At 39.8% G+C, this 25,020-nt stretch overlaps 1 protein-coding gene across 2 annotated transcripts; it reads left to right on the top strand.

The window, feature by feature from the left end:
* The first annotated feature begins 1,846 nt into the window (after positions 1–1,846).
* On the top strand, positions 1,847–16,365 carry LOC126981901 (gamma-interferon-inducible lysosomal thiol reductase-like). Of its 2 annotated transcripts, none has more exons than XM_050833547.1 (5): positions 1,847–2,027; positions 12,729–12,881; positions 14,188–14,361; positions 14,934–15,080; positions 15,417–16,360. In XM_050833547.1, the coding sequence occupies exons 1-5, from the start codon at positions 1,887–1,889 to the stop codon at positions 15,501–15,503; spliced, it is 702 nt and encodes a 233-aa protein (XP_050689504.1). In that variant the 5' UTR covers positions 1,847–1,886; the 3' UTR covers positions 15,504–16,360. The 2 variants fall into 2 exon arrangements, with proteins under 2 accessions (XP_050689504.1, XP_050689503.1); XM_050833546.1 differs by lacking the exon at positions 1,847–2,027 and adding an exon at positions 10,325–10,684 and having other exon boundaries at positions 15,417–16,365.
* Positions 16,366–25,020: the final 8,655 nt, after the last annotated feature.

A 25,020-nucleotide genomic window follows, 5' to 3' on the forward strand; every position in this document is an offset into this window, starting at 1 on the left:
AACCATAAAGATTGAAATAGTTTACCCATAGATAGGACATAGACTGACATTTGGAATATTGATCTTTCTATTCCCTTCAAGCTCCCTAGTGAGCCACAAAACGCAGCATGCAAAAGCTACCTGCTGTTGCACCCTATCAGAGGTCACGATGCCACAAGCTCTTGAACCATAAAGATTGAAATAGTTTACCCATAGATAGGACATAGACTGACATTTGGAATATTGATCTTTTCATTCCCTTCAAGCTCCCTAGTGTGGCACAATTAATAAAACGTAGCATGCAAAAGTTACCTGCTGTTGCACCCTATCAGAGGTCACGATGCCACAAGCTCTTGAACCATAAAGATTGAAATAGTTTACCCATAGATAGGACATAGAGCGACATTTGGAATATTGATCTTTTCATTCCCTTCCTCTTGAACCATAAAGATTGAAATAGTTTACCCATAGATAGGACCCACACACCCACCCTCCCCCTGGCCCCCTGCAGCGAGCCCCCCCTCCGCCCCCCGGGGAAACTGTGACTCATGGTTTTTTTTGGTCAGGCAGTCTTGGAAAGGGTAATGACACTAGTTATGGTGAAGATGGCGCACTTGGGGAAAAAAAAGATTGAGGTCCACTGCTCTGAAACTCCACTAAATATAGGTCTTCAGTGCTGAGGTTATGGAACTTATGGTGCTCTGAAGGCTCACACTCACTTCTCATAATATTGCTTATCATACACTTTGACCTTGGTAGCCAAACAAGCGTAGAGAGAGAGAGAGAGAGAGAGAGAGAGAGAGAGAGAGAGGAAACTGCAACTTCATCATTCTCTCTCTCTCTCTCTCTCTCTCTCTCTCTCTCTCAGGATCACCACGGGAAACTAAACAAATAAATCCCCCCAAAAATCAACCCACAGAGCAACTCAGTCTCCCTTGCTGCTAAATAAGAGAAAACAGGTGTATACAGGTGTGGAAGGGAAGGGAGAGGAGGAGGGAAAAGGGGGAGGAGTCACCCAACCAGAGAGCCTGTTTTCCTCTCCCCTCTCCTCTCCCTCTCTCTTTCCTCCCACTCACTAACCCACAAAGCCACTGAATATTACAGAAAACATGGTGAATGCAGGGAAGAGAGGGAGAAGGGAGGGAAAGGGGAGGGGCTTATTGCTGTCATTCTCTCCCTTTCTCTCCTTCCTCTCCCTCTCTTCCCTCCCCACAAAGGAAAGCAAGTCTAAGGAATGGAAAGGGAGAGGGAGAAAGAAAGGAAGAGAAGGGAGGATGAAAAAGGGAGAAAGAACTGTGTTATTTATTCTCTCCCTTATATCTCCTCTTCCTCCCTTTCTCTCTCCCTCTCCTCGGTCTCTTTCTCTCCCTCTCCATTTCCTCTTAATACACAAATCCACTGAAAACAAAAAATAAGTTATAGGGATGATTAGAGAAAAGGGAGATTAAGGAAAGGTGAGGAGCTTGTCATTCTCTCCCCCTCCCTCGATCTCCTCTCCCTCCTTCTCTTTCCTCTCTCTCCCTCTCTTCTTCCCATTCACTCAAACCCACAAAGCTACTGTATATGAAGGAAAAAAGATGATTAAAAGAAATGAATAGGGAGAGGAGGAGAAGGAAAGGGAGGCAATAGGAGAGGAGCCTATCTTTCTCCCCCTCTCCCCTCCTCTCCCTCTCTTCCTCTCACTCCCTCTCTTCTTCCCATTCACTCAAACCCACAAAGCTACTGTATATGAAGAAAAAAAATGATTGAATAGGGAGAGGGAGAGGAAGAAAGGGGGAGAAGGAAGGAAGGAAAAAGGGGAGGAGCCAATCTTTCTCCCCCTCTCCCCTCCTCTCTCCCTCTCTCCCTCCCTCTCCCTCTTCTCCCACTCACTCTCAGTCTCACTCAGTCTTCTGCCTCAGTGAGAGATGATCATGGGGGGCGGCAGATACCTAATACGCCTTATCATCCTTATTCTCACTATAATTCTCGGTTGGAAACTATGGGAATACAAGGATCTCCCCTCTGCCGAGCCTCCTGCAGGATACCGAGAGGCCGAGCAGGACTTTGTGAGTAGGATTTGGGTTGTGAGGTGTTGTGTACCTGTTTTTTTCGTGTTTTGTACCTGTTTGGGGGGTCCTTGGGGGTCCTGAGGGGCGGGAGACGTGTATGGGTCTGGTTTTGTACGTGTATGTGACCTGTATGTGACGTGTATGGTTTGGGTTTGAGGTGACATGTGTATGGGTACGTGTTCTTTGTATGGCACGTGTCCTATGTATACGTGTCCTATGTATGGTATGGGTTTGGTTTTGAGCATGTATGGTTCGTGTATGTGACGTGTATGGTGTGTTTTTGAGGTGACATGTATGGGTGTGTATGTATGGGTATGTGTTCTTTGTGTGGCATGTGTTCTATGTATACGTGTCTTATGTATGCCCTATGTATGGTGTGGGTTGGGTTTTGTACATGTATGATTCGTGTATGAGGTGTGTATGGTTTGAGGTGACATGTATGGGTCCTGTATGGTATGTGTCCTTGCTATGTATCGTATGTATGGTATGTGTTATGTATGTCCTTGTATGTGTCATGTATAGTACGTGTTCAAAGAAGAAAGGGTTATTTTTATGTATATGTGTTCTTTTGTTTGTCTTTGTGTTGAACTTTACCTTGTTTTCTTTGTGTTTCTGAGCATTGTCGTGGTTTTTCTTCTTCCTCTTCTTCTTTTTCTTCTTTGTGTGTGTGTGTGTGTGTGTGTGTGTGTGTGTGTGTTCATTCTCTGTTTGGTATGTTTGGTTTAGGTTAGCTTGTGTGTGTATTAAAACCACATGTGTTTTTTGGGGGGAGTTTCTGTTTCATTGTGGTTAACCTTCAAATCTCTCTCTCTCTCTCTTAGTTCATTTTTAAGATAATGTTGAAAAATATCCTTCAGCCTTCCTAAGTCATTGTAAAGTTTAGCGTTAGGTTACTATTTTAGCGGCAAAAGGCTATGTTAGTTTGTATATATATTGAAATTGATTATGTAGCGCTTAATTATCATTTTAGCGGCAAAAGGCTATGTTAGTTTGTATATATATATTGTAATTGATTATGTAGCGCTTAATTATCATTTTAGTGTCAATATGTTAGTTAGTTATTATCCATTAAGGTTTGTCGAGATTCTTAGTCTATATATGTATAGCTCGTAACCAATTATATAGTGATAGGTTACTATTGTTAACCCAGTAGCAGCGGGGATCATGTTTCCTAATGGTCCCTCTAAGTGAGAAAAATGAGAAAAAATCACCCCTCACACAAACCATTTCATAATATATATCAAAGCATTTGTGATCAGATTATGTATCATCTATTTTTTGGGGTTTGAATCATGGCACAAATTTGGCCTGTCGCTGCTACACGGTAAAGCCACAAATTTGCCCCGTCGCTGCTACACGGTAAAGCCACAAATTTGCCCCGTCGCTGCTACCGGGTTAAGGAAAATTGAAAGGGGTGGTAGTTAACTATACATTTACCCTAAACTAACATGATTTCTAAATGCTGTATAACTTTCATAGATTCTTGTACTTTTAGTTTTTATGTCTGTTTCTTATTTCAATATGTTACGATTCCCATTTCCTTCCTTTTATTCAACATTGTATTCCCTGCTTTTACTTGCATACTTTTTTATATTTCTTCTACTTGTAGTTTTCATATGGATTTATTAGTTTTCCCTTTCTCTTTTATCCAGCATTTTTCTCCTCTTTTATACATCCATAGCTACCAAGTTTTCCTTTCAGTATATTCTTCACTCTCCGTAATACTGTTTTCTGTCTATTTTCCTTCACACTCGAGTTCATCCTCTTTCTGTAGTGTGAGTCAAACTTTAATTTCATTCCATCATGTAAACTTGGGGTTGAGCAGGTGTTCTATGCAGCATACATATGTTCGCATAAATAATACCTCGTTGAGTCACACAGATTCAGCATATGTATCTACCTTTTGAGTGAAGTCGACAAACTCTTTGGATTCTTTTTAGGAGCAGTGAGTAGCGGGCTTTTTTTTATTAATGTTTGTTTTTTGTGTGCCCTTGAACTGTCTCCTTTGCTGTAAAAAAAAAAAAAAAAAACATTAGGTTAGGTAGGTAAGTGCTGGGATTGGATTGGGCTAGGATACTGCATTAGTTTAGGTTAGGACTAGTTCAGTTAGGTTAGGTAAGTGCTGGGATTGGATTGGGCTAGGATACTGCATTAGTTTAGGTTAGGATTAGTTCAGTTAGGTTAGGTAAGTGCTGAGATCGGATTGGGCTAGGATACTGCATTAGTTTAGGTTAGGATTAGTTCACTTAGACTAAACCAAATTAATATATCTTTTGTTCTCCATACATCTCATCTCGCAGGTTAGGTTAGGTAATTCTTTAGTTAGGTTCGATCAGATAAGGTTAGTTATATAAGATTGGATTAGGTTAGGTTAGTATGTTAGGTTAGTGTTGGGTTACGATGCTGGGTTAGTTTAGGTCAGGATTAGTTAATTTAGGTTAGGTTAGGTAAGCTTTGAGTTAAGTTACAGTACATCAGATTAGGTTATGCTTAGGTTAGACTAGATTGTGAGATAAGCACCAGATAGCTACATAGAATTTTTTTATTCATTTATGTATTTATTTATTTTTACAAGATAAGGATTCTCTCTCTCTCTCTCTCTCTCTCTCTCTCTCTCTCTCTCTCTCTCTCTCTCTCTCTCTCTCTCTCTCTCTCTCTCTCTCTCTCTCTCTCTCTCACCCCCCCCTTTATCAACTGCCCTAAATGATTCATGCACTCTGATGTAATCGACTTTACCGAACAAAACTAACCTATATCAATGTAGCCTGTCTTAATATTGACTTCCCTTTCCTAACAGCTATGTTGGGTACGAGCTCAGTGAAGTCTCTGGCACTAATAAAAGTTGTGTGTACTGTTTTACATGAAGTGAATATTATATCTAGATTACCTGAAAAAGTAGGCTGATAATGACCTTTTGATGGTCTAATTTTCACCCGAGTCCAATAAAGAAAAGGTTTTGACAGGTAATTTGAGGGAACAGGTGATCAAGTGATGATATGAGAGTATATTTTCCATACAGGTGTTCATATCAACTTACCTGAATACTAATGAAGAGGTGTAATTTTTAGCCCACCTGTTACTGCTCAAGGTTAATGGGGTAGGTTGGCAGGTGGATTAGTATCAAGAATTTGTGTTGATATCTGTTCCTAGGTTAAGTAGGTAGATAGGTATACATCCATAGCCACCTAGTTCTCTTCTCTGCACATTTCCCCAATTTTTCCGTAATACAGTTTTCCGTATATTTTTCTTTGCACTTGAGTTTATCGTCTTTTCGCAGTGTGAGACAAAGTTTAATCCTATTCCATCAGGTAGACTTTGGGTTGAGCAGGTGTTCTATACAGCATGCACATGTTTGCATAGATAATACCTTATTCATTCACACAGATAAATCGTACCTTTTGAGAGAAGTCGATGAACCCCTCATGTTAGGTTAGGCAAGTCCTCGGATCAGATTGGGTTAGGATACAGTAAGAGTAAAAGAAACCTACTTATGATACTAATACAAGTTCTAAGGGAAATGGGGATGGTAGGCTGTTGACATGAATTTAGAATGTTTATATACGCTGTTAGGTTAGGTAAATAGGGAAGTTAAAAGCCTGTAGAAGTGAAAGAAAGTGATTTATGATAATGCAAGTTTGGGGTAAATGGGGAAGGTAGGCTAGTACGTTAATAGCGGAAATTTAGAATGAGTCTTTATATCTGTTTTTAGGTTAGGTACATGGGTAAGTTGAAAGCCTGAAGACGTGAAAGAAAGTGAAAGGTAGGCTAGTACATTAATAGCGGAAATTTAGAATGAGTCTTTATATCTGTTTTTAGGTTAGGTACATGGGTAAGTTGAAAGCCTGAAGAAGTGAAAGAGACATGATAATGCATGTTTGGGGTAAATGGGGAAGGTAGGCTAGTACGTTAGTAGCAGAAATTTAGAATGAGTTTTTATGTCAGTTGTTAGGTTAGGTACATGCGTAAACTGAAAGCCCGTTGAAGTAAAAGAAAATGATTTATGATAATGCAAGTTTGGGGGACATGGGACTGGTAGGCGGTTAGCAGGAATTTATAGTAAGTGTTTATATTTCTTTCCATTGCGTTCACACCTTACTTACCTTACCTTACTTTTCCCGTCTATCATTTTTTTTCCATCATTCCATTGCATTCACACCTTACTTCCCTTCACCTTACCTTACCTTACCTTTCCCATCTTTCTTTTTTTTCTTTTTTCATCATTCCAGGAGCAGTAAGTAGCTGGCTTTTTTTTTCATTATTGTTTTTTTTTCACACCCTTGAACTGTCTCATTTTCTGAAGAAAAATAATCATACCTTACCTTACCTTACCTATCCTATCAACCTATCTTCCTACTTACTTAACATCCTTCCAACCTTTGCCTTACTTAATTTTATCTTATCTACCTTTCTTTGGTCTTAATTTATACCTTTTCCTTTTCATATTCTCCTTTATCTTTACCTTTCCTTATCTTAACCTACTTTATTATAGTTTACCTTTCAGCTTTCACTTTCTTTATTGACTTGCATTATCTCTCTCTCTCTCTCTCTCTCTCTCTCTCTCTCTCTCTCTCTCTCTCTCTCTCTCTCTCTCTCTCTCTCTCTCTCTCTCTCTCTCTCTCTCTCTCTCTCTCTTATCAGTCAGTATCTATCTTAATTGCTTGTATTGCTTATTGTTCTGTCTGTTTATCTTCTCCACCTCCTCCTCCTCCTCCTCTTCTTTATCATCTTTCTTATCTCTTCTGATATTCTTCCCTCCTTTGACTGTTTGAATGTAATATGTATCTTGTATGTATTATTTATTGTATGTATGTGCTATTTATATGTATTATGTATTTGTATCATTATTATTTATGTATTGTATGTATCTCTTATCTTTTTCTCTCTCCTATCTATTACTCTATCTTAGTTTACCTTGCACTTTTTTATTGATTTATCTTAACTGGTCTTTCTCATTGCACCTGTTATCTCTCTCTCTCTCTCTCTCTCTCTCTCTCTCTCTCTCTCTCTCTCTCTCTCTCTCTCTCTCTCTTATCAGTCAGTATCTGTCTTAATTGTTTGTATTGTTTATTTTTTTGTCTGTTTAGCTTATCTCCTCCACCTCCACCTCATTGCACCTGCTCTCTCTCTCTCTCTCTCTCTCTCTCTCTCTCTCTCTCTCTCTCTCTCTCTCTCTCTCTCGATAAGATTGTCTGCCCTCACCTGGCCCATTAAGCACGTTTGTCAATTAGTGTGTTTAGTACAGGTGTTCCTATTGATTTTGGGAACCCTAATTGGTGAGGGGGAGGGAATGGGTTTGATTGAGTTTTTGTTTGTTTGTTTATTTGTTTCTCTAGCTCTATTTGTCTGTCTGTTTATCTATCTATCTGTTTGTTTATCTCGTTAGTACAGTTGTCTTGTATTCTCCGTTTTTCTTTTCTTATATTTAGTAATGCAATGTTCTTTTTCTTATTGTTTTTCGTTTTCGTGTTTTTTCTTCATCTTCGAGGAAAGAAGGAAAATAGAAAAGAAACTAAGAAAGGAGAGGAAAGAAGAAAGAAAAAAGGGAAGATGGAAGAGAGAAAGAAACCAAAATAAGAAAGAAAGAAGAAGAGGAAAGTAAAAGAAAGAAAAAGAAACCAAGAAAGGAGAGTAAAGTAAAAACAAAAAAAAGGAAGAAAGAAGAGAAAGAAAGAAGAAAAGGAAACTAAAAGAAAGAAAAGAAAAATAAACGAAGGAGAGGAAAAAAGAAAGAAAAGAAGGGAAGAAAGAAGAAAAGGAAACAAAAAGAAGGAAAGGAAACTAAAAGAAAGAAAAGAAAAGTAAACGAAGGAGAGGAAAGAAGAAAGAAAAGAAGGGAAGAAAGAAGAAAAGGAAACAAAAAGAAGGAAAGGAAACTAAAAGAAAGAAAAAAAAACTAAAAATACCAATAAGGAAAAAAAAGAACATTACCCGGTCCAAACAGGTGATGTGGCTGGGCGTGAAACTAACCTAACCCCTTCACTTTTCCTTACACGTTTCTTAGCCCGGGGCCCTTCTAAGCTCTTCCCCGTCCACGTATCCTTCCCCCGGGGTCCTGTGGGTGTGCCTGGGGGATTACAGCCGTCGTGGAAGGATTTGTGGGCGGGGGGAGAGAGGGGGAAGGTAGGGGCGAGCTAACGGTATGGTGACCGCCTTTTCAGATAGTCCCGCTATTCTTTCCTTGTTGCCACGACTACTAGTATATTTTTGCCATTTATTCCTCCTCCTTACCCCTTCTCGTGTGTTTTAGGGTTCCTGGCTATAGTTAAAGGGTTGGTTTAGTTAGTGATTAGGCTTTCGTGGGTGTGTTATAAGCGTGAAGGGTTGAAAATTGGGTTTAAATATGGAATGAGTCTATGGGTCCTTCTTGCCACCATCAAACTTGTCTCCACTACTTTGCTATTTTCACTATTTATTCCGTACTCTGACCTCTTCTAGTGTGTTATATGGTCCCTAGTTATAGTTAAAGAGTTGGTTTAGCGTGTGCATAACCTACAGTGGGTGTGTAGTAAGGGCAAACGTGTAAAAATCGGGTTTGAAAACGGTGCAAGGCTTTGTGTGTCAGTGTTGTGAGACGTGGCCACGGTGTCAACCCAAACAGACCTCGCGCGGGTGTGACTGCTCAACTTATATCCTCATTTTTTATGCAAACACGTAACTCAAACACCCTATGAGCACCAAGGACACATCAAACAACCCTCCATCTTTCATGCCAGCCATTAAACACCTGCAGAAAGGCATTATTTAAGGAGATATGGCGTGTTTTGTGAGGGTATCTGGTAACCGTAGGAGGCAGGTGTAGGAGTGGCTGGGTTACCTGTCTGGTCACCTCACCTTGACAGTGGGCTCGCAGGTGTAAGGAGAGGAAGAGGGATGTTGAAGGGCTCTCCTCTACATCCCCCTCTATTAAAACATCATATCAGTGCTTTGTTAGTGAATAGTGAAGAGAAGCACGGTAATATGACGTGAGAAAGTGAGGTTAAGCTTAAAACAGAGAGGAGGGATGCTGGAAGGCTAATCTCTACCTTCATCTCTATTAAAACATCATATCAGTGCTTTGTTAGTGAATAAAGTGAAGAGAAAAGGAGATTAACAGTAATTCAAAGTGAGAAAATTGGATTAAGCTTGAAACGAAGAGAGGAGGGATGCTGCAAGGCTGATTCTACCTCCATCTCTATTAAAACATCATATCAGTGCTTTGCTAGTGAATAAAGTGAAGAAAAAGAGTTAACAGAGGAGGGATGCTGCAAGGCTGATTCTCTCCCATCTCTAAAAAATCATATCAGTGCTTTGCTAGTTAATTCAAAGTGAGAAAATTGGATTAAGCTTGAAACAGAGAGAGGAGGGATGCTGCAAGGCTGATTCTACCTCCATCTCTATTAAAACATCATATCAGTGCATTGTTAGTGATTATAGTGAAGAGAAAAACAGACTGGTAATATAAAGCAAGAAAAGGTAGAGAAACGAAAAGCGATGCAGACTGATTGTAATATAAAGTGAGAAAATTAGGACAGCATTAGTACAGCAATCTCAAGATGGAATATTGATGAGTTTTTGAGGAATTCTTGATGACTGACGTACAGAAAGGGAGTATTTGACTTTACTGAATGAGGGAAAATAGATGAAAAAAGAGGAAAAAAGGCAAATTCGTGATGAAATTTGACACTATGAGAAAAATTTGATCACTGACGTATGAAAATTGTGTCTTGAGTTTGATAATGAAGATGATTAGTTCAAATAACTCACGATGAACTATTGTAACTTGATGAATTCCTGATCTCACACTTAGAGAAATCGAGTGTTTGAGTTTGCTGCTAAATGAAATAAAACACTTAAAATTGACTCCATTGACGAACAGCAAGCTCACGATGAAACACTATACTTTATGAGAAGACCTTGATCAATAGAGAACACAAGGAAAGAACATAAGAACATAAGAACGGAAGGAGTCTGCAAGAGGCCGGTTAAAGCGAGTGTTCAAGTTTGCCAAAAGAGGTAAAATAGTGAAAAAAAGGGAACAAAACGCAAATTCGTGATGAAATATGAGACTAGAGCAGTTCACTTGACTCGATGAAATACAATAATTTATGAGAAGTTCTTGATCAACAGAAGATATAAGGAAAGCGAGTGTTCAAATTTGCCAAAAGAGGTAAAATAATGAATAAAAGGGAACAAAACGCAAATTCGTGATGAAATATGAGACTAGAGCAGTTCAATTGACTCTTGATGAAATACTATAATTTATAACGAGTTCCTTGACTACAAACTAATATAAATCGAGTGTTGGCAACCACACAATGCGGTTCAAGTGCGCGCAGGTGTCCGGGAGGATGCACACGTGGAGCACAGATGAAACAGGTGTACACGGGCGGCCGGCAGGTGTGCAGGGCCGCCCCCCACACCTGCCACACCAGCAAAAGCCAACACAGGGGGACAGAGACGTGGAAATGCCCGCCACGGACCAACACGATAAGGAGTTCACTGCCTTAGATATCAATGCGCGCATCCCACGTGGCGCGCGATGGGAGGGAAGGAGAAGTGGAGGGAGTGGAGGAGGTGGATTGCAAGTGTGGACTTTTCTCCTTCTATGCTTGGTTCTGACCCTCGTGTTGATTAATGACATGGTTACCTATGGACACCTGGATGAGGCTGGGAGTGTAAGTGTGTGCTTGTGTGTGTGTGTGGTGGTGGTGGTGGTGGTGATTGTAGTGTGGTGGTGGTTGTAGTGTGGTGGTGGTTGTATAGTGGTGGTGGTGGTGGTGGTTGTGCATTGTAATTTCAAGGTTATGTTATGTAATGGTCACTAGTTAAGTTTATTTATTTTTTCTTCCTTTTCAACCTTTATTGTTTTTGTTTTCATTGTCTCTAAATAGTTGTTTTTTATTGTTTATAGTATGCATTTTTTAATATATATTTTTAACCTTAATGATTTTTTTTAATTCTATTTTTTTTTACACATTTTTTTATCTTATTTCCAACTTCTGTCACTGTTACTAGTTATTTTTTTTATCCTTTATACATTTTTTCCTTTTCATTTATTGTGATCATTTTGTTTTCTAATAATTATCATACCTTAATAGTGTTATCTGCCTGCATGTATTTTAACCATTGGCCTATAACTCTCTTACCCACCTTCCCCAACACTTCCTAACCCCTCATAAATTCAACTATTGACATCTGACCATCTTCCCCAGCCTCCCCAGCACCTCCTACCCCCTCATATATACAACTATTTACTCCTAACCCCCTTCCCCACCTCTCCCATCCTCCCCAGCACCTCCTACCCCCTCATATATACAACTATTTACTCCAAACCCCTTTCCCCAGCACCTCCTACCCCCTCATATATACAACTATTTACTCCTAACCCCCTTCCCCACCTCTCCCATCCTCCCCAGCACCTCCCACCCCCTCATATATACAACTGTTTACTCCTAACCCCCTTCCCCACTTTCCCCAACACCTCCTACCCCCTCATATATACAACTATTTACTCCTAACCCCCTTCCCAGCACCTCCCACCCCTTCATGTTTGAACCTGTCATATACCCACTGCCCCAGCATTTCCCACCCCCTCATATGCATTAACCTTAGTCAAATACTCATTTCCCCAGCTTCCCCACTACCTTTTACCCCCTCATATACCCTTTTCCCCAGCCTCCCCAGCACCTCCTACCCCCTCATATGTCACATACCCTCTTCCCCAACACCTCCTACCCCCTCATGTGCTTTAACCTTTGTCATATACCCATTTCCCCAGCTTCCCCATTACCTTCAAACCCATGTATATTTTAGCTATTGATCTCTACCCCTCTTTCCTGTCTTCCCAGCCTCCCTAGCACCTCCTGATGCCTCATATGTCATAACCATAAGCCTATAGCCTTCCTTAGCCTCTCAAGTACCTCCTCCTCCCTTTGTGTTAATCATAGGCCTATAAACCTCCTCCCCATCTTCCCCAGCCTTCCCATCACCTCCAACCCCTTCTTATGTTTTACTCATTGGCATATACCCTCTTCCTGCCCTTCCCCAGCCTCCCCACCTCTTAACTAACTACTGACCCCTCATATGTTCTAACTTGTAACCAGTAAAATATAATGAAAATAGGCCTATAAACCTCTAACTTCTCCAGCCTCCTCAACACCTTCAAACCCATATATAGTTTAACCATAGTCACTTTACCCTCCTCCCTGCCTCCCTCACTACCTCCTCATTCCCTCATATGTATTAATCATCTGTCTATACCTTCTTTCACACCCTCCCCATCTTCTCCACCACCTATAAACCTTATCCCCATCTTCCCCAGGACCCCCCACCCCCTCATATATATTTAACAAAGACCTACACATTTGACATCTCTTTCATCACCTTCCATGGGCCTTTCCAGGGGGTAGTTCAATGACCCTGGTGACAGTTTGACTCTTCTTCTAAACCCCGAACCCCAAAAAACAATCTCTAGAATTCGATTGACCATGTTTTTGTCCTTTGCAGATAGTTGATGTGGGTGTTGGTAGCATCAAAGAATACCGCCCTTAACCCTCTTCCTCTCTTCCCCATCACCTCCCATCCCCTCATGTATTAACCAAAGACTTTTAACCCTCTCCCTCTCTTCCCCTTCACCTCCTATCCCCTTATATGTATTGACCAAAGTCCTACATGTAACCTCCTTCCCCAGCCTTTCCTAACCCCTTGTGTCCTCTACAGGAGGTGGTGTCGCACCCCCCGATGCAGGTGGTGGTGTACTACGAGGCGTTGTGTCCGGACAGCCGCTACTTTGTGTTGAAGCAGCTGGTGCCGACCTATGAGAAGCTGCACACCATCATGACCATCTCCTTCGTGCCGTACGGGAAGGCGCAGGTAAGGGGGTGAAGGGAGGGGGTTAAGGGTGCAGAGCTATGAGCTATTTCATTTTTACCATTGATGTTATAAGTTTCTTGTCCCATTTATTCCTTCTTGCATATTCTATTTGTTGTTTGTTATTCAGAAGCAATGTCGAGTCTTTGGTGACGTGATCAGGGACATTAGAACTTTATGCAAGAAGTATTTCAGTCACTCATTTTTTATCTCTCCTGTTGATTTTTTCTGCATTGATTTATTTATATTTCTTAAGGACAAGATACATACAAAATAGGGTTTTTTTATTTGTTCACTCAAGTAGCCACATGGTAACAAAAACCAACATAAAACTCATCCAGAGACATTTATCCTTCAACAGAAATGGAGAAAAGCACAGATTACAGTCTTTTACATACAAAATTTTCTTAGTAAGTCACTGATTTGGCCACTGAACAACATTTATCAACTCCTTTTAACAATACACAAAAAGCAGCACCTCTCCACCTTCCATTGCCTTCAGAACATCCATGTACACTTCTCCACATGTTCCGCTCCATCAGTAGAGCGTGGAGAACGTCATGCACAGCTCCTCCTGCCGTGTGTACTCGTTTTGTAATGTTACACTCGGATAGATCTTTGTTTACTTGTCTTTTTACTGTTACAAATTGATACATCTTTGTTTCCTTCAAGGGCAAAGATAACAACTTCATATGGATTTTTTTTTACAATTATGTGTTCAGTTAACTACAGAAAACACAGAACACAAAATATCAATAACCGAAGTCATAGCAAAAACATGTATGAACTTATTACTTGAAGAAAAAAAACCCATAATCCATACATTATATATCATAAAACCCTTACTAACTTACATACATTTTAAAATCCATAACTCTTATTAACCTCTTATCCTTATATTCTTTTTTAAATGGCTGTTTTGTCTTCTTCTTTTACCCTTGGGCTGCCTTCTTTACAGTAAACAAAAATATAATATAATTTTCCCTTGTCTTATCATCCAACCATGCATTATGTCCTTGATGAAGATTAGTTTTTTATGTATTTGTTCTAGTGGGCTTCTTGTCTAGTTCATTTTTTGCCCCTGAGTAGAGGGTGGTGGTGAAGGGGTGTTGGGGCTGATTATATGAGTGCAATGAAATGAAGGTGTTGCTTGGGGTGTGAGGGAGAAAGTGAGTTTTAGGGTGTGTGGGTGAAGGGGTGTTGGGTGTTGCGGCTGAGTGTATGGGTGTAATGAAGGTGAAGCTGTAAAAAAAAAATAAATAAATAAATAAGCTCCCCTTCCACCACCTTACTTTCCTCCATTCCGCAGACCACAGAGAAGGACGGCAAGTATGTGTTCACCTGCCAGCACGGGCCAGTGGAGTGCCGCGCCAACATGGTCCACGCCTGTGTCACCAACGTTGTGCACGATGAGGCCAAGCAGCTCAACATCATCAGCTGCATGATAGACAAGAATGACCAGCCAGTAAAGGTCGGGGAGAAGGTGAGAGGGGGAGGAAGGTTAATATATTTATACTCCTGTGAAGTTTGAAATGTTTTGGTTACTAGGAAAGGTGGGAGGAGCAAAAGTTAGTGTTTATACTCATGTTAAAAAGGTAAATTTGTTTGGATAATGTTGAAGGTGAGAGTGGATGAAATTTATGGTTTTATACCCCTGTTTAAAAAGTTGAATTATTTTGGGATCATTTAGAAGGTGAGTGAGGAGTGAAGGTGACCATTTACCCTCTTGTTAAAAGTAGAATTATTTTGCATTATTATTTAAGTAGAAGAGTGATGTTTACCGTCTATACTCCTGTTAAAGTTGAATTAATGGGGATCATTTTGAAGGTAGGAGAATCGGTGAAAGTTATACCATTTATACGTTTGTTAAAAGGTGAATTTCTTTGGATTATTATATAGGTGGAGGAAGACTTATTTTTGGACCATTTTGTCAGTAGAAGCAGACCTATCCATTCCTAGTTTTGATGGAGGGGAAGCATTTGATAGACAGTTGGGGTGATGGATGGAAGGTGTGCAGAAGACAGAGTGGGTGTATAGCTGTTTCTTTTCTTTCAGTGCATGGAGAAGTTTGGGGAGCCTTGGTCTGACGTGGCCAAGTGTGTGGACTCGGACAAGGGCCCCAGCATCCTGAAGCACATGGGAGACATGACCCACAGCTTGAGGCCCAGAGTGACCTTCATCCCCACCGTGGAGATTGACGGCGTGAGTGTTAGGGGGTGGGGGTGAAGGGGTATTGGGGCTGAGTGTATGGGTGTAATGAAAGTGTAACCTGGGGTGTGAGTGAGAGAGTGAGTGTTAGGGGGTGTGGGTGAAGGGGCATTGGGGTGAGAGGTATAGAGATGAAAGTATTCGCATGTGTTTAAAGACCTGGTTCAAGTTACAGGTCTAATGTTTCTTTGTGTAGCCATATACATACTTACATCTGCCTTTTCTCATTCCTGTAATATAAAAAAAATGTTAGTACGGGTAAGATGAATAGAATAGGACAAAATATATGGATAACCCCAACCATCTCTTCCTGGTTCTCCCTCCCACCAGAGCTTGAGTGAGCAGAGCCAGATCCAGCAGAACCTCCTCAAAGTGCTCTGTCGCCGCTACAAGGGACCCAAGCCGCCCTCCTGCTAGCCTCTGCGACACACACACACACACACCATAACATAGTCTTTTTTACTATAATTGTTTTGATACTTTTGACGGCAATATTTTCATGTGTTTTATTGAAGAGTTATTTTTCTTCTTCAGTGTTTAAGAAGTAATGCAAGTTTTTCTTTTTCTATTATTACTTGTTAATGTGTGAAACAGTTTATGAAATTCGGTTTTAAGTTTACGATGGTATTTTTTCATTACGCAGAAAAAGTCACTTGATAATATATGATGTGATACTTGTTATTATTATTGCTATTACCATCATTATTCTCATTATGCATTATTATTATTATTATTACTTCCATCACACTTCAGTTTTGTCACGCTGGGTTTTAAGAGTTATCATTATTCTGTTATTTATTATCATTACTTTTAACATTATTATTCTCATTATTATTTTCATTACTTATTATTATTATTATTATTTCCATCTCACTTCTGTTCCGTCTCGCTGGGTTGGGTCGGGTAGCGTCTTTTTGTGATATAATAATAATAACAACACAACACTTCCCACGTCACTACAAACACTTCAGCAGCATCAGGGCAGCCAGTCAGTCTGTCCGTCGGTGAGTCCATTCCAGTGTCAGTCTTCGGTGAGGCGACAGGACACTCTGTACAGCGTCTTTCCTCACGAGCGATGAACGTAATATTAGCGTAGAGATTAGTAGTGTTTACGTGTGACGGTTGACGTAAAATCACATTCGCCTCTAACAGTGCACTTTAGCGTAGGGTCTGGCTTTGTGTAGGGGCTGTGTAGGGGCTGTGGGGGGGAGGGGTAAAGAGAGAGAGCTTTTGCAACACTCCATGGGCTGTGTGCGTTTTTTGTAGAAGAATATGTATGAGATTAAAAGGAAGTAGATCACCATTTTTTTGTATATTTATGAGTGGATCGAGTGGGTTAAGTCAAAGGTGAATGGATGAGACAAGTGTATAATGAACACTCTTTTAACTAGCATAGATCTCTCCTACACAAGCAGAGTTTAAACTAAATAATGTAATTCTCCTATAACAAAGGAAGGGAGGAAAGAAACATATCACACACACACACACACACACACACACACACACACAGCACAAAGCATTTAAACACAACTCATTTCCTTCCTGTTAGTGTTTCTCTACAACGAATAACATATATATCATTGTCATTATTACTATTATTATGTTGTAAACGAACTAATTATCATAGGTGTACGAGGCGAGGGGGTAGTCTGGGGGTCTGCAGTCCTCCCAGATTTGGGCAAACAGATTTTTCAGGCAGAGTAGCCATGGTAGCAGCTTAAGGGGACTACTGAACTAGCGGCTCGAACCAAATCCGGCCCTTGAGTGGTTTTTCATATATGCCAATTTACTTTTAATCTCCCTTATACCACTGTAACATATTTCAGTAACAGCTGCTATGTAGGTTTAGTATTACATTAAAAAATATAGCCCATACTCATTACTCAATTCAGTTTGATACATTGTAAATATGGGTCAAACTTAGCAAAATTTTGGGGGATCAAACAGAGTTCCTCCCCCCAAATGAGAAAGGTCCCGTACGCCTATGGTAATTAGTCAGATGATCTACTTAATTATTTCTGTCTTGTCTGGTTTTAATGAAGGAATCATAAGTAATTATTTTGTCAAATTCTGCATGAAATTTACTGAATGGCCTTGTGAAAATTTAGTGTGTTGTTAGAGTTTTTGACAGTGTTATTATATACATGAGAGTTGTTTTTAGTTTGTGTTGTGTTGGGAATGTAAGGAAAAGTTTGCAAGGGAACAGAAAGACAAATAGTAAAGAAGGAAAAGTTTGCAAGGGAACAGAAAGACAAGATATGTAGGAAAAATAAACAAGGTGCTCAGAACGGAAAGGGTGAACTCGCCATCAAAAGTAGACAGAATTTTAGTGACCACCATAAGTGCACTCCTTTTTTCTATGCCAGGAGACAGTGAGTTTGCCTTTTTGTCAGTGCAAAGAGCAGGTAAAGAAAGCGAGTCAAATCTGGCTTCCTGGGCTGTGGGTCAGGGTAGTGCATTTAGAAATGGAGTTTCCTCAATACTCACTTTTGGCTAATTCGCTCTTTTTTATTCTCAGTGCCTCATTATTATTGAAAGTAGTGATTCAGAGGCCAGACCTTTAAGTAGTATGGTATGAATTAACTGATCATGTACATGTGTGACAGACAAGGTATATGGGAGAGCTTTAACCCGATAGCAGTGACAGGCTAAATTTGTGGCTTCACCGTGTAGCAGCGAAGGGCCAAATTTGTGCCATGATATTTACCCCAAAAATAGATGATACATAATCTGATCACAAATGCTTTCATATATATATATATTATGAAATGGTTTGTGTGAGGGGTGATTTATTCTCATTTTTTCACGTGGAGGGACCATTAAGAAACATGATCCCTGCTGCTACTGGGTTAACAGAGGGTGACTGAAGTATATGAAAGGCCGACTCTAGTGGTGACAAGATAGAAGTAAATAGAATGGAAAGACTAGCAAGAGAAAAGGATATTATTTGCCAGATATTCACCATGGAAATGAGAGTAAGAAGGTATTTAAGCAATCTGAAGGGCTGACCAGAGAGATGATAAGATACTAATAAATTTAATGCAAAGTCTAGAAAGGGGAGAACACTGCGTCTGTTAGATATTTGCCACAGAGATGGGAGTGAGAATGTGTAGGGAATGGCACAGAACTTTGCTATTAGTGTTAGGTAGATGAGAAAGGTATTGAGATTAACTATTAGTGTTAGGTAGAAGAGAAAGGGATTGAGATTAGCTATTAGTGTTAGGTAGAAAAAGAGATCAGATAGTGTTAGGTAGAAGAGAAAGGGATTGAGATTAGCTATTAGTGTTAGGTAGATGAGAAAGGTATTGAGATTAGCTATTAGTGTTAGGTAGATGAGAAAGGTATTGAGATTAGCTATTAGTGTTAGGTAGAAGAGAAAGGGATTGAGATTTTAAGTTTGTGGGAATAGAGGACAGGTGTGGCTTTTACCTGTCTTTAGTTGTTATTGAAGGATATAAAGGAGATTGATTTTAGGTGATGAAATACTTGCCTCTGTGGTGTTAGTTTTAAGGTGTGTGTGTGTGTGTGTTTTTCATTTGTTTTATTGCTTTACATTCACCTTCAGTATGTTTTTTTTTAATATTCAGTGGCATTCAGTATTATATTCAGAAGCAGCATACTATTATTATTATTATTATTATTATTATTATTATTATTATGCACACACATTTGGGTCTGAATCTTCAATATTTTTTTTCTTCCTCTGTGCAATATATATTTAGGTGTCTTCATGTGAAGCCGAAATATTTTAGTGTGCGTGAATTTTCAGTTTTTCCTTTTTTTGTGTATTTAATTATTTATATACTATCATTCCTTTTTTATGAAATCTCGAGTCTATCTACTTGGGGCTGTATTACAAGTCAAACCAGAGAAGTTTCAATTCCCTACAAAGGTTGGTTTAGGGGGCGTATTACAAGTCCATGAGAAGTTTCAGGTTCCTACAGAGTTATTCATCCCGAACTGTTGGGACCCGAAACTTCTTGGATTGGACTTGTAGTATAGCCCTTAAACCAACCTTTTAGGGACCTGAAACTTCTCGGGTTTGACTTGTAATACGACCCTTAGAGGCATTCTCCAGCTACCTGTTGTGAGAAGGACACGACTGACTTTATTGAATTGGTCTTCCAGTAGGACTAAGGGTGGCAGTGTTGCTAAGAAAACACAGGCAGGCCTTGTAGTAGTGTTCCAGATGTAAGAAAAGTGAGTGAGGACATTTTTCTGATACACACATGGCATAAGATGAAAATGAGGTAAAGAAATGCAAACAGAGAAGGGAATGAGAGAGAGAATATTAACCCGGTAGCAGCGACGGGCCAAATTTGTGGCTTTACCGTGTAGCAGCGACGGGCCAAATTTGTGGCTTTACCGTGTAGCAGCGACGGGCCAAATTTGTGCTATGATTTTAACCCCCCAAAATAGATGATACATAAATTGATCACAGAAGCTTTGATGGTGAAATGGTTTGTGTGAGTGATGATTTTTTCTCATTTTTCTTGCTTAGAGGGACCATTAAGAAACATGATCCCCGCTGCTACTGGGTTAAAGAAAGTGAATAAAACTAAGATGGAAGACAAAAATGAAGAGAAGGAAAGAATTACAAAAAAGAAATGAGGAGAGGAAAGGAAATCAAGGCGAAAATTTAACAAGAGCAAGAAAAAAAAAGCAAAAGAAATTACGGGAAAGGAGTAGAAAACGGGGCCACTCGTATGTCGGCATAATGCATTGCTCTATTACATTGTCTTACTTATGCTGCATCTTTTATTATTTTCTTGCTCATTATGTATTAATTTTAACCTATTATTTATTTTCTTGCTCTCGTTATGTATTAATTTCAACCTTTTTTATTTTCTTGCTCTCGTTATGTATTAATTTTAACCCAAGTCGCTTTCCTCACGTCATTTCTTTTTTTCACTTCGTTCCCTCCTTTTATTTTTGTCTCCCATCTTGATCTCTCGTACCTTTCGATTCCTATTTGCATTTGCTCACCTCATCCTCACCTATCACCACTTGTGTATGGGGAAAATTTTCTTCGTTTTCCTATAATGTCCGGAACACTGTGAGGCCAACCCATGTTTTCTTAGCACCATCAACATCCTTGGCATTAGGATATGAAGTTTATTACCTAGTCTGTTATTCTTATTATTATCATTGAAAAGGTAATGGGCGGGAGTGTGAATGAATATATTTCTCGGCGTATTGTGAACTATGTACCTTATGAACTGAACACACGTTGATGTATATAGTTGTTTGCTTGACGTTTTTCCGCGCACCTCCTCGTAAAGATTTGTGCACACCCCTGAACCTGACCGCTCGGAGAGATTATTAGCGTACACATTCACAAGGGCCGTGCAGACAACATGGCCCCCACTCAGCTTGGATCTTGAGCCCAACATGACATCAGTTCACAGAGATTCTACCTTCCAAAGAGCCATATAGTGTGTTAAATTTGATGTATCCTCAACAAATTTGTATGAAGGTAAACATAACATTTCACAAAGGTTCTCCCTCTTCCCTGAAAACTATAGTGTGTTGATTTTCAAGTCTCTCTCTCTCTCTCTCTCTCTCTCTCTCTCTCTCTCTCTCTCTCTCTCTCTCTCTCTCTCTCTCGTTAGTCCTCTAGGTTATAATGTTTTCTTTGCCTTTCTTTCTCTTTTCTCTCTTCTCCTTATTTCCTTCCCCATCCCTTCCTTTTCTTTTCTTTCTCTCCCTTCCCTTTTATTACTTTTTTTCCCTTCCCTTCTCTTCCCTCTGTTTTCCTCTCTTTTGCTTTCCTTTCCTTTATTCTCAACAAATATATACCGACCCAAACATGTCATAAGTTCTCCTTTCAAAAGACTGTTTAGTGTGGCTTCTTTGTGAATCCTTGTGTGCTGTCATGTAAGGGCAAGGTCCAAGCTGGCTGGCGGGTCTGTCCACACAAGCCTTGCATAACCAGATCACTCTCCCACACTCTCACCATTGACATGTATCATCACTCATTCTAAAACCTCTCACCGTTCTATCTTGTAAACCCTCACTTTATATTTTGAGTAGGAAGCAAGTCACCATTATTATTATTTGAATATAGACAGATCACTATATTCTAACACTTTTATAATACCATTAATACCATCGCTCATTCTAATAACTTTCCTTCTATTCTATATCTGAAACCCTCACCTTTATCTAATGTTGAGTAGAACGAAAGTCACAATTATTGTTATTATTTGAATATTGAGCAGTACTACCAACTCTCAACATCAAATTATAACCACTCATTAAAAATACCCACACCATTCTCGAAACCCTCGCTTTTAATACTGAGCAGAAAGTTACCATTATATATATTATTTGAATATTGAAACACCACCAAGTCCTACCACTAACATGTACTAGGCTACCATCTCGTATTCTTAACCTCTTTTATATAACTCACACACCTCTTGTGTTGAGTAAAACGAAAGTTATTATTACGTATATGAATAATGAAACGCCACAAAACACCACTAACTCCACTTTTCCTATGTTCACTTTTAGCATACAACTTTTCCTCCATCCTTGGTCTCTGTGTTCACTTTTAGCATACAACTTTTCCTCCATCCTTGGTCTCTGTGTTCACTTTTAGCATACAACTTTTCCTCCATCCTTGGTCTCTATGTTCACTTTTAGCATACAACTTTTCCTCCATCCTTGGTCTCTATGTTCACTTTTAGCATACAACTTTTCCTCCATCCTTGGTCTCTGTGTTCACTTTTAGCATACAACTTTTCCTCCATCCTTGATCTCTATGTTCACTTTTAGCATACAACTTTTCCTCCATCCTTGGTCTCTGTGTTCACTTTTAGCATACAACTTTTCCTCCATCCTTGGTCTAAGAAAGAGAGAAACATACAAGCACACTTCATTTGTCTGTCTTGTCACTGTTCCGCATAATGAACTTGTAAACACGCCATGACCATTACACTCATGAAAAGGTTATTTCTTCTATTGTTCTGTGTCGAGGTGAACGAGTGGGAAAAATACACGGTGATGAATAATATGGGTAGTTTGAATGGCCTTAGTGATGGTGGTAGTGGAGGGTAGTAGTCGTAGAAGTAACAGTAGAGTAGAAGTAGTGGAAATAGTAGGATAGTAGAATAACGTGTAGGGGGAGGAGGAGGAGAAAGAGGAGACATATGACTATTACTAAGAATAGACACGATAATTGATAAAGTAGTAATAGTGGTAGTAGTAGTATGAAGAGGAGGAGAAAGCAGATATATAATTATTACTGAGAGGAGAATAAGTAGTTGATAATTTAGCAGTAGGAGGAGGCGAAGGAGGAGAAATTGGATGTATAGAGGGAAATAGTAGTAGGCTAGTAGGAGGAAAAAAGAATTATTACTAAAAAATAAGTTAATTGATCAAGCGTTAATAGGATGACAAGAGCTAACATCTATTTATTACAAACCATTTAATGCGATTGACCAAGTAACAGCTAATACAACAAGGAAAATAAGTTAATTGATCAAGCATTAATAGAAGGATGACAAGAAAGAGCCAGTATCCAATTACAGCTAACCATAAAATAATGAAATTGACCAAGTAACAGCTAATACAACAACTTAATCACTCTCACACTTCAACTATTGTCCTGAAATAAAAAGCTATGGTGGAGCCCGAAAATATGGCCATGTGTGGAGAATACATGCCGCAACTGTATCGGGTGATATATTAGGTACAGTGATGCCATTTTAGCGGATTTTCAGTGAGATCTGGCGGAACTGCATGTTAATCTAGCGGGAAAAATCTTAGAATTGACAAGAGTAACTGGCGGATTTTCAAGTCCAATCTGGCGGCAAATTTTTAAAGCTTAACCTATCATCTGGCGGATTTTTAGGCCATCCTAGCGGATTTATAAATTTTGAGTTGGCAACACTGATTAGGTACTTTATAGTTCGTGAGGTGCTTGCTTGCCGTGTCTAGAACGCCGCGCCGGTCAGCCTGCGGATCAAGAAGGAAGTTTTAAGAGCCCCGCCTTTCTTCGTATACCTTCCTATCCTTACAAGATGAAAGAAGGATAAGGAAGTCCACGATAAAAGAGCGACGACTTCCAAAGGAACCGATCTATGACCGCTCCACATACATTGGTATACCTCTGGGGTGGTGAGCAACTGCATGGCTCTACCCCACCCGCCCAGTGGTTAACAAGTCTATAGTCGCTCATCACTGCGTCGCAACACTCACACAGCCTCCCTCTCACCACTGTTTCCTCCTTCCTACGAATGGAACAGCCTCTCATCAATCAAACAAATCTCCCTCTCACCACTGTTTCCTCCTTCCTACGAATGGAACAGCCTCTCATCAATCAAACAAATCTCCCTCTCACCACTGTTTCCTCCTTCCTACGAATGGAACAGCCTCTCATCAATCAAACAAATCTCCCTCTCACCACTGTTTCCTCCTTCCTACGAATGGAACAGCCTCTCATCAATCAAACAAATCTATCTTCGGGTGCAGTGAATGGCCGTGCTCCCTCAGCTGATACAGAGTGCAGATTAACCAAGTTTCGAGGCAGCGGCCAAAGAGCGGAGTTTCGAACCAAGCGCCGTGAACCTTATACGATCACAAACCATCGCTGCACACAACCCATCACCTCGTTACATTGGCACTTATAAGACTACTACGCTGCCCATCCTCTCATCACCTATAGAAACACCGTAAAAACATATACTCGAAATAATTTAAGCTCTTATAACAATAGGAGTTGAACGGGCCTTACTAACTGCTGTATTAACTACCCACCATTAACAAGCCATTATATCATGCTCCTTCCATTCTCTCAAGTATACAGAAACACTTAGAACACTTCTGGCCCATATAAGTAACAAATTCTATAGCTGGCCCATATAAGTAACAAATTCTATAGCTGGCCCATATAAGTAACAAATTCCATAGCTGGCCCATATAAGTAACAAATTCTATAGCTGGCCCATATAAGTAACAAGTTCTATAGCAGGCCCATATAAGTAACAAATTCTATAGCTGGCCCATATAAGTAACAAATTCTATAGCCGGCCCATATAAGTAACAAATTCTATAGCCGGCCCATATAAGTAACAAATTCTATAGCTGGCCCATATAAGTAACAAATTCTATAGATACAAACACGGCTCTCAATACTAACAAGATGATGGTGTTTGGAAATCTTAATAACCTGCAAACAAGTCATTATAAACTCGACCTGTCTATCTATTAAGTACCTTCTGTTCTCTCAGGCAAATATATAACTTAGCATACTTTTACCACATTCAAGTAACTAATTATACAGACATATGAATAGAGATCTCGGTACTTACAAGATTTAAGTTGGGGATACCAGAGCACAGTCCATCACACCCTCCTTCTCCCGTGTCTTGAGCCTGACTGAGAGGGGAGGTGGAGACTGGAGAGGAGGGGAGCCGCAGTTATGCCAAATTATCAGAATCATAGCATTGAATTTTCGTAGTCTCTGACCGATAACTATAGCAAAAGAACAAACCAACATCAATGAATAACAGTTTTAACACTAACTTTAATTTTCTATCGTTATATGTGTGGTTACGCCCGTCTTGGAGCCTAAAAATGATAAATGCGAGGTTCATAGTACGACAATTTGGCAACGCTGAGGGAGGAGACCTGGGTGGAGGATTCGTCTCCTTCCCTTTCGTTCTTTCACTCGGTATTATTATTAATTTTTTACAGTAAAGGAAGCAGCTCAAGGACTAAAGTAAATGAATAAAAAGCCCTTTAATCACTGCCCCTATAGAGAAAATAGAAATGAGAAGAATTGCTTATTATCCTATTTTTAATAATTGTAGGGTTTTGTTTTCCGCCCGAAATTGACCTCTCTTTTGACCACTCCTCTCAACTTTTTTTTTTATATATGAGCAGCGATTTCCAGGCTTTTTTTTCACTTTTTTTTCCTTTATCTGTT

The sequence above is a fragment of the Eriocheir sinensis genome, chromosome 49 (assembly GCF_024679095.1).
Source record: "Eriocheir sinensis breed Jianghai 21 chromosome 49, ASM2467909v1, whole genome shotgun sequence".
NCBI classification, from domain to species: Eukaryota; Metazoa; Arthropoda; class Malacostraca; order Decapoda; family Varunidae; genus Eriocheir; species Eriocheir sinensis.